The following is a 16,439-nucleotide window of genomic DNA, read 5'->3' on the forward strand; positions in this document are numbered from 1 at the left end:
TTTAACCACGCCTACAGCTTTTTTTATGTTCTCCTCGGACCGGATTTGCTTCGCCCTAACCCTGGTTTTCCTTTCCTCCTCAACCCTCTTTTTCTGGTTTAGCTGAACTTTGTCCGCGATCGGTTTAGCCCTAAATTCGATATTGTCGCGTGATACTACCAACTCTACATGCTGCAAAATATCGTTGCCGATTATTGCAGCGTAACGCATGTCTCGCTCCGAGACCACATGGAAAATCGTATCTATCTGCAACCCGTCAACGTGTATTTCACACGTAAAACTACCTTCTGTTTCCATCTGGGAGTCGCGAATACCCCTCAACAACCGTTTATCATTTGACAACTCAATATCGCACAACAAAAACAATGTATCGTGACGCAGGAGGCACAGATCGCTCCCCGTGTCTATCATTGCAGAAAAATAACGCCCATTAACGCATACATCCTTAAAGAGTAGCCCGCTTTTGGCCAGGTCATGCCCTATATTAGAACAACTACTAATCATATTGGCGCTACTTGGTTCGCCCTTTGTTCCCTTACAGTCGGAGGCCCGATGTCCTGCGCGACCACACTTGAAACATAAAAAATCGCGGTTAGGGCAGCTCTTTGCGAAATGCGTCATGTCACCGCATTTAAAGCAGCGACTACCTGATCTTGGCGCGATCGCCTGCTGGGATCGTTTTCCATCTACTTGCGTAACCTGACTACCGCCCTGCGATGGGGTCGAGGAATTATTCTTAGTGGAACTAATTTTCTCGTACACCCGTATTTGGTCTTTGAGCTCCTTTACATTTTTCGCTAAGTACAAATTGGCCTTATTTGACCTCGAGTCTGGGATGCCTTCTATAAAGTATTCGATGATACTAACTTCATCGAGGTTAATTTGTTTCCCTAGCTCCATAAGGCTGTACAAATACTCCTTATAATCCTCACCAGCGCGCCTGCGACGATTTCGCGGCCTGCGATGCACCTCAACTGCCGACAAAGTGGTACCGAATTCTTTCAGGAGTGCTCTACGTAACGCGTTCCACGAATCTATGCCCTCTTGACTGCGCACGAAGATCCTAGCTGCACCTTTTAAAAGCTGTTTAGCGTATATGAACATCTGCAGGCTATCCCAACGTACTGCCATTGCATTTTCTTCAAAATGCTCCACCCATTGTTTTACCGACGGATAACCTGAACCCGAAAATTTGTTCAGCGAGTCTTCGATGTCACGAAGCGTGAAATTGGAGCGCACTAAGGCCGGTTCTACTACACTCGTATTTCGTGAGGCCAAATCCTCCTGTACCGATACGTCATCGTCTTCATCGTCGGGTATTTCTATATTGTAAGCCTCAAACAACTTATCTTGCAATGCTGCTTTGCGTCCCGATGTGTTCAGCCCTAACTCGGCCAATTTCGCTTTCAGTTCCCTAACGTTCAAAGCTAAAATCTCTTCCTTGTTCATCTTGTCGCAAAGCAACTACAAGTTTTGGCAAATTTAGAAGTGTCAACTTTTAAATACTAAATTCGAATCGTATATTGCGTTGTATAGGTGGGAGATGTGGCGGAAATATTTAACACATACAGTAGCTACATATATAAAAGCAGAGATATTATAAAAAGTTCAAACTACTATAACTTATCTTATTTTTCTTAAATATTGTTTGCCTTGGTTTCCAACGCTGCAGTCAAATATACGAACCGCCACCTCAAATTATTTGTTGTTTGCTGTTGCTTCCAACGCCGCAGTCAGTAATAAAATTTCCTACTCGAACCACCTTAATATTTGGTGCAGCGAACTCGTTGAAATTCGTTATACATATATACGGCTCTGTAGTTGTAATTAACGAGCTGCTTGCTATGTTAGCACTCGACGAGCAGTTCATAAGAGTTTTCTGCTTTCGGGCGAGTATGTGTTTGCACTCGACTAGTTGTTATTTACTTTTGCAACGAACCTTCTTCCGACGATAAACTTCTTATGCCTTTGCGTTCGCAAAAACTTGCTGTCAACGCACAGTTTGGCGTAACTTCTGTTTGTTTTCTGTCAACGAAGAACTGACGATGTTTGGTTGCAGCCAACGTGCTGCCGATGAACGGTGTACAACTCTATGTGTATGCAGCCAACTTGCTGCCGATGAACGATGTACAACTCTATGTGTATGCAGCCAACTTGCTGCCGATGAACAACTGACGAAAATTTTGTTTGCAGCCAACGTGCTGCCAACGAGCGGTATACAACTTGTATATCTGCAGCCAACTTGCTGCCGATGAACAACTGACAACTATTTTGTTTGCAGCCGACGTGCTGCCGATGAGTGACTGGATATAACTTTATCTGCTTGCAGCGAACGCGCTGCCGATGACCAATTAACGAATTCAGCTTGCAGCCAACTTGCTGCTGACGAACAATCAACACGTATGTACTAGCACCCAACTTTGCAGACTGCGAGTTTGTGCATATGTACATAAGTAAAGACCACGCTATGTACTCGTACTTATGTACATGTCTTTATGTGGCTATTTGCAGCCAACGGTATATTTTATTTTTCAAGCGCGTGGGGCTATGTACTATGTATATTACAATTAACGGCCCTTTTGGGTAACGGAGCTCACAACTGTCATGCACCGGGATACGCACGTAGATTGTAGTCTCTATGCGTTCGGCGTCTACTTTTAGCCGACTAAAATTCCGTGTACCAGGACACACACATGTACATATAAATAAAATAACGACACTTTTAGGTAACGGGGCTCACAATTGTCATGCACCGGGATACGCACGTAGATTTTAGTCTCTATGCGTGCGACAATTACTTTTAAGCGACTAAAGTTCCGTGTACCGGGACACGCACAATGCTTTTATGCTTTTTTCTAACGTATTAGCACTTCTACTTGTGGGCGCTTAATATTCGCACCTTCTGACACCAAATGTAGGGGGTAATGAAACTATAACCCGCTATTTTAAATGTACAATAGTTTTATTTAAGCGTTTTGTTACACAACATAGTTCGGTTTAACGTACAGTCTAACATTTACACAACTTTAATTTAAAAAGAAAAAGGCTCGCCGCCACACCGCGCACCGCTGAACCGCTCGCTTCGACTCTCAATCTCAATCTGCCCAGCTTCACTCGCAAGTCCTCTTTTTTCTATTCATTTACAGTCTGTCAATCGGTTCTTTTCCCGGGGTTCATCGCGTCGTTGTGAAGTGTTGCATTTTTGGGTAGTCGACTCGTAAGTAGTTTAACGTTAGTAGTTACGTCCTGTCCGTGTCGCTTTGTCAACCGATCCTACATATATATATGAATAGGTATATACATAGGTATATATGTATGTGTATCTGTATAGTCGGCCGCTGTGGTGTAGTGGTAAGCATTGCGCGCTTTCACTCATCAGTACCTGGGTTCAAGCCCTGGTCAAAGCAACATCGCAAAAATATCCTGGGGATTAATTAAGTACGAATGAATTCAATTGATTGGAGCTATATTTTAAATAAATAAACAAATCCAAAATTTTAATAAACTAAAACGGAAGAGGTATAAGTAAAATAACATAATATAACGTAACATAAAATACAACCTTAATAAAAGGTCAACTAAAATGATTTTTAAATAAATAACTAAATTATTATAAAAGAAATAATGGCCACTAGATAATACAAAAAATATATAAAATAAAATAAAATAAATAAAACTATAACTGATCAACTAAAATAGGTGAATATAAAACAAAGAACTAATATAAAGAATTAATAATACTAATAATAATAATAATAAAAGGAAGGAATTAAGAACCTAAAACGAAACTAAACGAATAATTGTAGAAATATAAGAGCAATGTAAATAAAAGAATTAATTAGGCTAACTTAATGTACCTAATTAAATCAGGTTAGTTATTTACACTTGCCTCGCCTTAACATTAGTTACTTTAAATTTATCCACCGGACCTACTTATCCTGCCTTACTCCCCTGATTTTCCTATTTAATTCATTTACCTGACCTGTATACCAGACGCACCTACCTGACTTACCTTAACACTATTACTTTTGTCAATATACTTACCTTAGTCATAGTTTTTCTATACATATACTTACCTTAGTCGTAATCACTCTGAAACACACTTACCTTAGATAAAAGAGACTTAGCATTAGGATGATTAATTTTGAGAATTAGGTTAAGAAAATGAATTATAAATAAATCTTATAATTAAAAATGGGAATGGCTGACTCTGTCTGTTACTTAGGAAGGCACATTAGGTCTTTACTTATGGGGCTACTGAAATTAGGGTGCGCCAGTAGCCACGGATGAGGGGGGGAGGGCTAGCACCGGGCGTCACAACAACAACAACAGATGACGCCCTTATATTCGGCCGCAGGTTTTTTTTCGATTTTTCGTAGTTGGGTTTTTGGTTTATTTTGGTTTCAGTTTATTCTAAATATTTAATTGTAACGTTCTTTTTCAGCTTTTCTTTGTGTTTTTGTTAACGGATTTTTTTTATTATTATTTTTTTTTTAATTTCTATATTGTTGTGTGTCCGTTCGTTGGGATGTTTGCCAGGCATGACTTTTCTCTGCTATGGCGCAGGGAACAGTAGTGAGGCAAGAACCCCGCCCAGCCGACATGACTAGCCACAGTGCACCCCTTTGTGTAATGCCTTGAGGTCTGGTCAGGTTGACTGGTCCTGACTGGCGCATTACGCTTCACCATCACGCAAGTCCCAGGGGGGCATGTGTTGCTGCCCCTTGCTGCGTTGCGGGGGATGAGTGGAGCTGAGTGCGCTGATTCGGATCGGTCCTTTTGGTCAGCAACCGAAGGCTTCTCTGAGACTTCACGTCACGTCTTCCGGAGTTTTGCATTCACCCGGTGAGGCAGTGCTAAACGCACTTAGTTTTTTTGTAATTGACTTTTTTTCCTCTGCTTTTGTCAGTGGTCCGATATGTCGGTACGGAAATTGGGGAAAAATAGTCCGCTAAGTGGGGTTTAGTTTAAATAGGTTTTTTTTTCTGTAGTTTTTTTTTGCCGAATATTTTATAATTTTTTTTTTCACCTTGTGTTTTTTTCTGGGGCACGCCACCCCCGGATTTTTTTTGATATTCCCCCTTGCACTGCGGCAAATTCCATTTGGAAGAGTAACGGAACTAGTCCAAATGACGCAGTGCCCGTTATTCTTCCAAATGGAATATTCCCGCAGTGCAAGGGTATATAAAACCTGCTGGCAACACCACAGTCGCCATATTGTTAGCTTGCGTCCAATTCAACAGTGACAGTGGAAAAGTTCTGTAGCCTTTTGTTCAAGTGTCGGACTTAGAAATTAAATGTGAAAACGCGCTTGAGCTTATTTAAGTTGTGGTGAAAACACACCTTTTAAACACACGTTTAGTATTAAAATAAATACTGTGTTAAAACGCAAAAAACCAAGAAAACTAAAAAACTGACCAATATTGCCCAAAAAGGCAAATCTTCCAAGTACTCAGACATATTTCCTATACTCTACCACATCAGCGACCGCCATCCCAGATACTACACCGACCATCCAGCAGCAGCGATCGGAACTTTACGGGTAGCTGCTGGCCTAATCGAGGATAAAAGGTAAGTGAGTGAAATTCCAAAAACCAAGTCGAACGTTTAATAATATCGCGAGATATTCACAATTTCCAACTTTGTGGGAAAACGTTATTAAAGTTTTGCAAATTCGTACCGTGGGTATGCAAAAGGCAGACAGAAAGACACATATCTTCGCCTTTATGGGAAGTTTAGTTATCTGTTCGACCTTACATATTCTCCTTTTCAAGCTAATTAATTGTGTGATGAAATCTCCTAAAACGTAAGTTGAGTTATCCCTCTATATTATTGAACGTGGAAAGTGCAACCGGAACTAATATAGAGGTTCACGAAAATTTTATTGGTCTTGGAGTGTTTGAATAACGCGAAGTTAGATTACATTAACTAAACTCAAGTGAGATATAAGGAGAATTAAACAAGAAAAAAGACATATGAGGACAGATGTATATGTAAGTGATAGGTTAAGAATAGCCAAGAGCTAAAAGTAAAAAAGGAAGGAAGAAAAAAAGGGATAAAATTAAAGATTAGATAAACATAAGATTTAATTAAACAAAATCAAACTGAACAAAGTAAATTAAAGAAGCTAAATTAAATATGAAATATGTGAATAGCTAAATTACACTAAATTAAAATTAAAAATGGGGCGAAATTAATTAAGTACGAATGAATTCAATTGATTGAAGCTATATTTTAAATAAATCCAAAATTTTAATAAACTAAAACGGAAGAGGTATAAATAAAATAACCTAATATAACGTAACATAAAATACATCTTTAATAAAAGGTCAACTAAAATGATTTTTAAATAAATAACTAAATTATTATAAAAGAAATAATGGCCACTAGATAATACAAAAAAAAATAAAATAAATTAAACTATAACTAATCAACTAAAATAGGTGAATATAAAACAAAGAACTAATATNACTAAATTATTATAAAAGAAATAATGGCCACTAGATAATACAAAAAAAAATAAAATAAATTAAACTATAACTAATCAACTAAAATAGGTGAATATAAAACAAAGAATTAATAATAATAATAATAAAAGGAAGGAATTAAGAACCTAAAACGAAACTAAACGAATAATTGTAGAAATAAAAGAGGAATGTAAATAAAAGAATTATTTAGGCTAACTTAATTTCAATTTCAATTTCAATTTATTTGATATCGTATATACATTAGTACATTAAGATTAAATCTTTTATTGCACAATAAGAAATAAAGAGGATAAGAACATTAAATATAGGAAACAAGAAGATATAACAAGGATTAACAAAAGTTATAACAATAACCAACATAGAAAATTTATAACCATTTAAGTTGTTTTATTAGAAAAATAATCGTTGATAAGACCTTTGGAGTTGTGCTTACGTAGAGAGTTCTTCAAAAATGCTGGCAGAGAGTTCCAAAGTTTTACAGCATTAACAAAAAATAATCTCGACGTGTTAAGATAATTATATTTCGGTAAAATAAAACTGGAAGAGCGTACACTTCTAGGGAACTTGAATTTTTCATACAGTTGTACCGGTTTCTTAAACATAATCAGTTTGAACATAAAAATGCAATTTCGAGCTTTTAAGAAATGTCTTAGTTCGCATCCCAGTATCGAGTTTCTGAGGGTATTTAAATGGTCAAGTTTCATTAACCCATGTACATATCTGGTGGCAAAATTAAAAGCCACATTAAGTTTTTGAAATGATTGAGAGTCAAGTCCACTATACACTACATCAGAATAAGTAATGAGGTGAACAATTAGACTAATTACTATTTTTTTCTTAGTGTCTTGGGGTGTAAAAGCAGAGGTAGCTCGGAGACACCGCAGTGAATAGTAAATTTTTTTAACTACATCATTTATGTGATCCTCACAAGTCAGTCTAGAATTTACTGTGAAGCCAAGATTTTTTACTTTATCAACTAATTAAAGAATATCAGCACCAAGATATAGGTGAGGGACCTCAGAGGGCAGGATATTATCCTTGCACATTGGAAGCACATAGGATTTCCTAGCATTAATGTACCTAATTAAATCAGGTTACTTATTTACACTTGCCTCACCTTAATATTAGTTACTTTAAATTTATCCACCGGACCTACTTATCCTGCCTTACTCACCTGATTTTTCTATTTAATTCACTTACCTGAACTGTATACCGGACGTACCTACCTGACTTACCTTAACCGGGCGTCACAACAACAACAGATGGCGCCCTAATATTCGGCCGCAGGTTTTTTTCGATTTTTCGTAGTAGGGTTTTTGATTTATTTTGGTTTGAGTTTATTTTAAATATTTAATTGTAACGTTCTCTTTCAGCTTTTTTTTTGTGTTTGTGTTAACGGATATCTTTATTTTTATTTTTTTGAATTTTTAAATTGTTGTGTGTCCGTCCGTTGGGATTTTGACAGGCATGACTTTTCTCTGCTATGGCGCAGGGAACAGTAGTGAGGCAAGAACCCCGCCCAGCCGACATGACTAGCCACAGTGCACCCCATTGTGTCATGCCGTCTGCACTCACTGCTGCTCCCAATGTATGCGCATTTAGCAAATTTACGCGAGTTCGAAATCGTTTGCTTTTGACAAACAGCCGTGTTTCAGTCGCTTATTCAGATCCGTATCTGTTGCGATAAATTTTTACGTAGAAGATAATGTGCAAAAAACCCTACTGAAAAGGAAAAAATAAATTTTAAACCAAAAATTCAATACAAAAACTTGAATTGTTTTAACCATAACCGAACATTTGTTTGTGTATATATTCATTTGTCGGTGCTGTCAATTAAAATTTCCTCACTTAATTAGGAAACAAAACAAATAGAGTTGATCACAAATTGATCCAGATTTCTATCAGCATCACATCGATGTTGAATTTGCGTAACTTTTCTTTATCCAAATAATGTAAAATAATAAATGAAATCTCGATCGGCGATCACTTAAACGCAGCTAGCCACTGTATACGCGAAAAAGCAATGTTGCCACTTTTTATCATTAAACCATGTTCGAATCGTGGAAATTTTGGAAGATCACAGGGTTGCTTTTCGCATTTAGATTCTTAATGCAAAAATGGAGCTGCATTTAGTTGCATTTAGGTGACGAATTTTGTATGTATAAATGTACATTTAGAGTAGCATTTAGAGCCAAATGCGCCAAATGTGCTTTTGCAAAAACGTGTGCGTAAGCAAAAACAGCCCATTAGCCTGAAAGATAAATTTTATTATTATTCTAGTTGACGTAAGATAGATAGTAAAGAAATTCAAAAGATCCCGAAATTTCAAAATCTGGTTTTACATCAGTTAAAGCCGTTCGTAACAGTTTTGTTAAAAAAACATTTTTATTCTCTCCATGAAGAGACAAATTCAAGTTTTACAAATGTTCCCGCNGTTTTACATCAGTTAAAGCCGTTCGTAACAGTTTTGTTAAAAAAACATTTTTATTCTCTCCATGAAGAGACAAATTCAAGTTTTAAAAAAATGTTCCCGTNAAAATCTGGTTTTACATCAGTTAAAGCCGTTCGTAACAGTTTTGTTAAAAAAACATTTTTATTCTCTCCATGAAGAGACAAATTCAAGTTTTACAAATGTTCCCGCTTATCGATAAAGAACATTGAGTCAGAAAGTCAATTTTCATTCTCCAATTCCGATCTCAATTTGCGTATCTGTATATAAAAAGAATAAAATAAAAAACAACACAATGGAAAAGAATGTCCAGCAAAGAAATATGTATGTATTTTAAAAAGTAAAAAGAGCCAAAATGTTCTAAGCAAAGAGAAAGTAAAAAGAGCCGCACTTTGCTAAGCAAAGAGGCGCATTTGGCTCAAAGAACCGAGCTTGTCCACCGTTGTCGTAGCCCTCACTATGCAGAGTTCTCCTTTCTATGTTGCCGGAGAGGAGCAGCAGAACTTTTTTCTGCGTAGGCGGCCTCTGCAGCGCTAAGGGNCAGAGTTCTCCTTTCTATGTTGCCGGAGAGGAGCAGCAGCCTTCGGCCGCATTTGGCTCAAAGAACCGAGCTTGTCCACCGTTGTCGTAGCCCTCACTATGCAGAGTTCTCCTTTCTATGTTGCCGGAGAGGAGCAGCAGAACTTTTTTCTGCGTAGGCGGCCTCTGCAGCGCTAAGGGACCCTTACTACGCAGAATTCTCCTTTCTGTGTTGCCGGAGAAGAGTGGCAGATCTTTTTTTCTGCGTAGGCGGCCTTCGGCCGCGCTTAGGGATCATAATCCTTACTACGCAGAATTCTCCTTTCTGTGTTGCCGGAGAAGAGTGGCAGATCTTTTTTTCTGCGTAGGCGGCCTTCGGCCGCGCTTAGGGATCATGACCCTTACTACCCAGAACTCTCATTTCCGTGTTGCCAGAGAAGAGTGGCAAAAGTGCTTTCTGCGTAGGCGGCCTTCGACCGCGCTTAGGGATCATAATCCTTACTACGCAGAATTCTCCTTTATGTGTTGCCGGAGAAGAGTGACAAAACTTATTTCTGCGTAGGCGGCCTTCGGCCGCGCTTAGGGATCATAACCCTTACTACCCCCATCGTGATGGTCCCCTTGCTGTGGAGATGAGGCTTAACTGGTGGTTTAAATCTTCCTCCGGGGGCCTTAAACCAGCACGAACCAAGAATAAAGCTCCGTATGGAGATTGTGTAACTGCGGGCGTTGTGTTCCTCCAATTATACATACGCAGTCGTCGGTACGGTTGCCCCATGCTCGTCCTACCAACCCTTCTCTCGCATCTTGCCCTATCCGTTCCCCCAGACCAAGCAAGCCAGCGGTGCAAAGCCTGTGGCCAATCAAGGGCTGAGCATACGCTCCGTCCCCTCTGGGACTGTCTCAACGGCATCGAGGCCCCCTTCCGGCAACCGGTCTAGCCATGTCCCTAGACAAGCTAGCGAGGATGTAAATCCGTCCGGTGCTGGTAGCAGAGCCACCCCCGTAGATAGGTCTGCTGGACTCAAGAAATTGGGCCAAAAAGTTTATGGCTGAACACCAGACGAAAACCATACAAGATTTTTCTAAAGGCAAGCGGAAGTCCTCAAGGGAACTATGCTCGGAACTCAAGAGGCGCGGCGAAAGACACATTTACCAGGGCTGTGATAGGCCGCAGCTCACTTGATGGTGCAATTTCCCCACAGAACTGGGACCTGGTCAACAGGCGACTCTGGGGCGTCTATCACAGTTGTGCGGACACCGGTTGGTTCCAAAGCCGCGTCAAACTGACAAGGTGTGCAGACCAGAGATCCGTTGGCCTATACACCCTGGCCAGCACGCCTTGAGGTTATAAAGCGGGAAGACATTCCCAATCGGTCCAGATCCAGCGCCTGGATTCTAGACTTCCACATGGACACACAGGAAGTGCTGGAGTGGATACGCATGGGCAACCCCGAGCTACCCACCCACGACTGGAAGGTAGCAAAGATAGGCGATATCGACGGCAAGCGAAGGTTAGCGGTAATAGTCCTCAACGAGGAATCAGTAGAACCGCTAGCCAACCAAAACTGGAGAATAAATTATGACTTCCAAGCCTTGAACCTCCACGTTTATCGGCAGGACGTGTCAGGGAAGGAACACCCTACCGACGAAGCGAACGCAGCAGAAAGTGCTACAGACGATGAAGTGGCATCCACCTCTGGAATGGTAGGTGAACTCTTCGAGAGGGTGACTCTAGAGGAGGGGGCGGGGGACCCCTCCGACTTTTCCGACACAATGGTTGAAGGAGAAGAGGAGAATATCCTCCCCCTTTCTGATGAAGAGGATGCCAACCAGACTGTGGTTGGCTGTCCAGCAGCAGTACGCGAAACTGATGGTGGGCATAGTTCAGATTAATCTCCACCACTGCAAGGTGGCCTCAGCCGCACTTCCTCTCTGTCTCGCCGAAAGAGAACAGGAGATCGCACTCATCCAGGAGCCCTGGGTCATAAAAGGTCGGGTTTGTGGATTGAATATGAAAGGATATGAGCTGGTCTAAATATATAACTGACAAAGGTAAACCCAGGTCGTGCATATTGATAAAAAAGTGTATTAATGCATTTCTCTTGATACAGTTTAGCGATGCGGACAATGTCATCATAGCAGTGGAATCAAGCGGAAGGTCTATTTGGCTGGCTTCCACATACATGGCCCACGACGCAGACACACTACCACCACCACAATCCTTAAGGAGCGCGGGAATGGGCGAATGCCCATCATCACATATGGTGCATCTCAGACACAAATGAACGCGGTGAGTCGATATTCAAATTTATTATGTGCAATAACTTACGGGTTAGCAACGTAGGTGATACCCCTACCTTCGTGACGTCTGTTAGAAGGGAGGTCCTTGACATTACATGTGTCAAGGAGCTGGGGGGCAGAACTCTTGAATGACTGGAGAGTCTCTAAAGACAACTCCTTTTCAGATCACATGTACGTCGTTTATAACCTATACGTACCAGTAAGAAAACAACAAGCGGTCTTAAACCGCAGAAAAACAAATTGGAAAAAGTTTGAAACAATCTTTTCTAATAATACTTCCGACCTCACAAATCAAATAAACTCGGAACATCACGATATAACTAAAGCATTTCATCGTGCAACAAGTAGGAAACCAAAACCTCCATGGTGGTCCACTGAAATTGCAACCCTCAGAAGGGAATGCAGGTCAGAATTTAATGAAGCTAAGAGATCCAACTCTTGGAGTGAATTTAAAGACTGGCAACGCCGATTTAAGTTGGCAAAAAGAGACGCTAAGCGCTCCTCATGGAGGAACTTCTGTGAGAAGATAGTAAGTACTTCGGATGCCAGCAGATTGCGCAAAATACTATCTATGAGTCTCAGCAATATTAGCTATCTCATCAAGGAAGGTGGTGATTGGACAACTAGCAGCGAAGAAACTCTAGCTTCTTGTACAGACGCACTTTGCGGGTTGCCTCCACAGTAGAGTCACAAATACCCCAATCATAGGCAACCTTGATGACATTCCAGCGAATATCATTACCGGGACCGGAGTGTATTATTTCCGCTGACAGCAGAAATGATTGCACCCATACTCGTACCAGTCTTTGAAGCAGTGTTACGACTTAATTATATACCCCACAAATGGGAGGAGGTAAGAGTAGTTTTCACTCCCAAGGCAGGGAAAACTACACACACGAGGCCAAAAGACTTCAGACCAATTAGTCTGTCGTCTTTCCTGTTGAAATCTCTAGAGACACTAATAGATGGGCATATTAAAGACAAGGTGGGCGGCAAACTTTCGGCAGCCCAACATGCCTACAACAGAGGGAGATCAGTCGAAACAGCACTCCATTCTTTAGTGCACACAATCGAAAGATCACTTTATTACAAAGAATACACCCTCGCGGCCTTCCTGCACATCGAGGGTGCTTTCAAAATTGTATCTCCTGCAGCGATTAGTTCATCTCTGACAAATCTGGAAGTAAGCAATTCACTAACCTCATTTATTAAATGAATGTTAATCGGTCGAGAAATAAGCGTAGGATTAGGTGAAACAGTAATAAAAAGGCTCCCCGTCAGTGGTACACCCCAGGGGGAGTAATATCACTGCTCCTGTGGAACATAGCCTTCTTCGGGAACTTGAAGATATTGGCGGTCAGATAATTGCATACGCCGACGATATTGTAATAGCTATCTCGGGTAAACTTCTCTCAACATTGACAGATCTGATCCAAAGATCCCTCAACAAACTATCCCTAACTATGGGAACTGGGACTGCTGTTCACTAGGAAGCCCAAGATACCGGATCTCGGGAACATAACTCTAGAGGGCAACACCCTCGCGATAAAAGAAGAGACCAAGTATCTAGGTCTCATAGTAGAGAGGAAACTAAACTGGGACCCAACGTTCCAGATAGAGTGCGCAAAGCAACAGTGGTATTATATTCCTGCAGCAGAGCAATAGGGAAAAAATGGGGGATGGAACCCAAAATAATTCACTGAATTTACACGGCGGTGGTTAGGCCAATTCTCTATCACGGTATAGTGGTAGGGTGCAACCCCCTTGGTAAAGGGGTAAACTTTCAAAAAAATGGACAAGGTTCAAAGGCTTGCGTCCACACTCATAACTGGTGCGACGAGAACAACACCATCCAAGGCACTGTATGCCCTACTGAATTTTCTTCCGGTGGACCTACATGCCAAACAAGTCGCAAGTGGCGCGGCAATTCGAATGAACATTCTAAATAAGTGGTCAAATACCAGTCATGGTCACGGTAGAATACTAACGGAGTTTCCGTGGCTTCCTGGATTGATGGACTATGCACTTCCGGAATCTGCACCCGCTACAGCGTTCGCGACCCTCCTACCCTCAAGGGAAGAGTGGAAGCATGAAGTTGTAAGTAGTGGAGAGTCCATCCATGTATACACAGATGGCTCAAAGCTCGAGGGAAGGGTTGGAGGAGGTGTATACTCCCTGGGAATCTCCATCAGCTTTCGTCTCCCGGACCACTGTAGCGTTTTTCAGGCTGAACTGATGGCAATCGACAGGGCCACGAAACTGGTAAAGTGTAATATGATAGCCCAAGTTGATATCTATATCTTCACTGGCAGCCAGGTGGCAATAAAGTCCCTCACGAAGGAGTCGACAACCTCCATGGTAGCCTTGAAATGCCGCGCAGCTCTTAACAAGATGGCTGAGTCATTTCGCCCAAACGTGATATGGGTTCCGGGACACTGCGGCATAGAGGGGAATTGTAAGGTCGACGAACTGGCGAGACTTGGCACGAAACTTCCTTTTGAGGATATAAACGATGAAATAGGAATACTCTTGTAAACTTGTAAGCTACTTATCTCCGAGAGGCTCACTAAAGTAGCAAACGAAAGGTTTCAGGACGAAATCACCTGCAAAACTGCCAAACAATTATGGCCGGTGCTCAGCGCCAAACACACTGGCCTACTCCTTCTTCTTCTTTATTGGCGCTGTAACCGCCTAAGCGATTTTGGCCGAGTCCAAAACAGCACGCCAGTCATTTCTCTTCTGTGCTAACTGACGCCAATCGGAAATGCCAAGTGAAGCCAAGTCTTTCTCCACGTGGTCTTTCCAACGCAGAGGAGGCCTTCCACTTCCTCTCTTACCAGCATCGCGGCCATACCTCCGCGCCATACACTAGTACAGGCATGATGAGTGACTTATAGAGTGTGATCTTTGTACGACGAGAGAGGACTTTACTTCTCAATTGCCTACTCAGCCCAAAGTAGCACTTGTTGGCAAGAGTGATTCTCCGTTGGATTTCAAGGCTGACATTATTATTGGTGTTAATGCTGGTTCCCAAATAAACGAAGTCGTCTACTTTTTCAAACTTGTAACTGTCAACAGTGACGTGGGTGCCAAGACGCGTATGCTCTGACTGTTTGTGTGCTGACAGGAGATACTTCGTTTTGTCCTCGTTCACCACCAGACCCATTCGCTTTGCTTCTCTATCCAATCCCGAGAAGGCAGAACAGACGTAGCCCTTGTTTTTACCGATAATAACGATGTCATCGGCATACGCCAGCAATTGTACGTTCTTGTAAAGTTCTGCGGCTCTTATTATCTTCTCCAACATCAGATTAAATAAATCACACGAAAGGGTGTCCCCTTGTCTGAAACCTCGTTTGGTATCAAATAGCTCGGAGAGGTCCTTCCCTATTCTGACGGAGCTGGTAGTATTGCTCAACGTCATTTTACACAGCCGTATTAGTTTCACGGGGTTACCACATTCAGACATCGCGGCAAAAAGGAAACTTCTCTTCGTGCTCTCGAAAGCGGCTTTGAAATCGACAAATACACTCCGTTGCATAATTATAAATCCAGCACAATAGTCTTTGAAACAGCCGTCACAATCAAGATTGGTAAAAACTTTCTTCTATGACTTTTGCATTGTAATAGCTCTCTTATAATTGAGTGGTTAATTTTTATATAATCATAACCTTATTTAAAAGTTTAAAAAAAATCGAAAAATTACTTGTTGCAAAACTATAAATCCAAAAAAAGAAATCCCAATAACATGAGTAAAACGTGCAAATATGTCCTTCTAATACCCTGTTTGTGCTTTATTGACTTTAATTAACTAAAATATATGCTTCCACACACTTAGACATAATGTCTTCGGTAAAGCAGCATCCAGTTTATGCCACTCTTGCAAAATCGCCAATTTAAGCCATATAACGTTTGCAAATTGGCGATTATCAGCAAAAACTTTCATTGCCGGTATTCTCCACACATTTTCCAATGGATTGAGGTCTCGGGTTCGAATATTGCTGGTTGCCAAGCAGAATTTTGCCTCCCTATAATAAAATAATATATTGGCGCTTACACATATGCTAGTGTTTGGCCGAGCTTCTCCTCCGATTTGTGGCGTGCGCCTTGATGTTGTCACACAAAGCGGAGGGACCTACAGTTTTACGCCGACTCCGAACGGCGATTGTATTTTTATGAGAAGCTGTTTTTCATGGCAGAAATACACTCGGAGGTTTGCCATTGCCTGCCGAGGGACGACCGCTGTTAAGAAAAAAAACCGTTTCTATATTTTTTTGATGTTGCTTTGACTAGGGCTTGNCATTGCCGGTATTCTCCACACATTTTCCAATGGATTGAGGTCTCGGGTTCGAATATTGCTGGTTTCCAAGCAGCATTTTGCCTCCCTGCTTCTATAAAATGCAGCATTGTCGTGTTGAAAAATGCAATGTCTTTCATTGCACTCAATAACTGGTTTGAGACTGCTCCGCAGTATGGGAATATAGTCTAAATTCTTCATTTTATTTGAGCAGAATTGCACCCCACAAAATCACATTTCCACGACCAAAATTCTGCCGGTAAAAAATGAATCGTTCTTGCTGTAAATCGTTCTGTTTCCATTCAATACATTTGTACCATCCAGATTGAATTTCTTTTCGTCTGAAAAGATAACCTAAGCCTACTTCTTAATAGTGAATTTT

General features: G+C 41.1%; 1 protein-coding gene across 1 annotated transcript; it reads right to left on the bottom strand.

Moving 5' to 3' along the window:
* Positions 1-12: 12 nt before the first annotated feature.
* LOC108364716 (uncharacterized) lies at positions 13-1,930 on the bottom strand. Its single transcript, XM_017618506.1, has 2 exons — positions 275-1,930; positions 13-242 (listed from the first exon to the last, which is right to left on the bottom strand). Exons 1-2 carry the CDS (start codon positions 1,447-1,449, stop codon positions 131-133), a joined length of 1,287 nt encoding a protein of 428 aa, XP_017473995.1. The 5' UTR covers positions 1,450-1,930; the 3' UTR covers positions 13-130.
* Positions 1,931-16,439: the final 14,509 nt, after the last annotated feature.

This window comes from Rhagoletis zephyria, unplaced genomic scaffold, assembly GCF_001687245.7.
Source record: "Rhagoletis zephyria isolate East Lansing unplaced genomic scaffold, Rhagoletis_zephyria_1.1 Rzeph_scaffold_01646, whole genome shotgun sequence".
Taxonomy (NCBI): domain Eukaryota; kingdom Metazoa; phylum Arthropoda; class Insecta; order Diptera; family Tephritidae; genus Rhagoletis; species Rhagoletis zephyria.

Coding starts and splice junctions, on each gene's coding strand:
- LOC108364716 (XM_017618506.1), bottom strand. CDS start 1,449: ATGAACAAGGAAGAGATTTTAGCTTTGAACGTTAGGGAACTGAAAGCG. Junction 243..274: donor GAAACAGAAGGTAGTTTTAC/GTGTGAAATACA, acceptor GGTTGCAGATAG/ATACGATTTTCCATGTGGTC.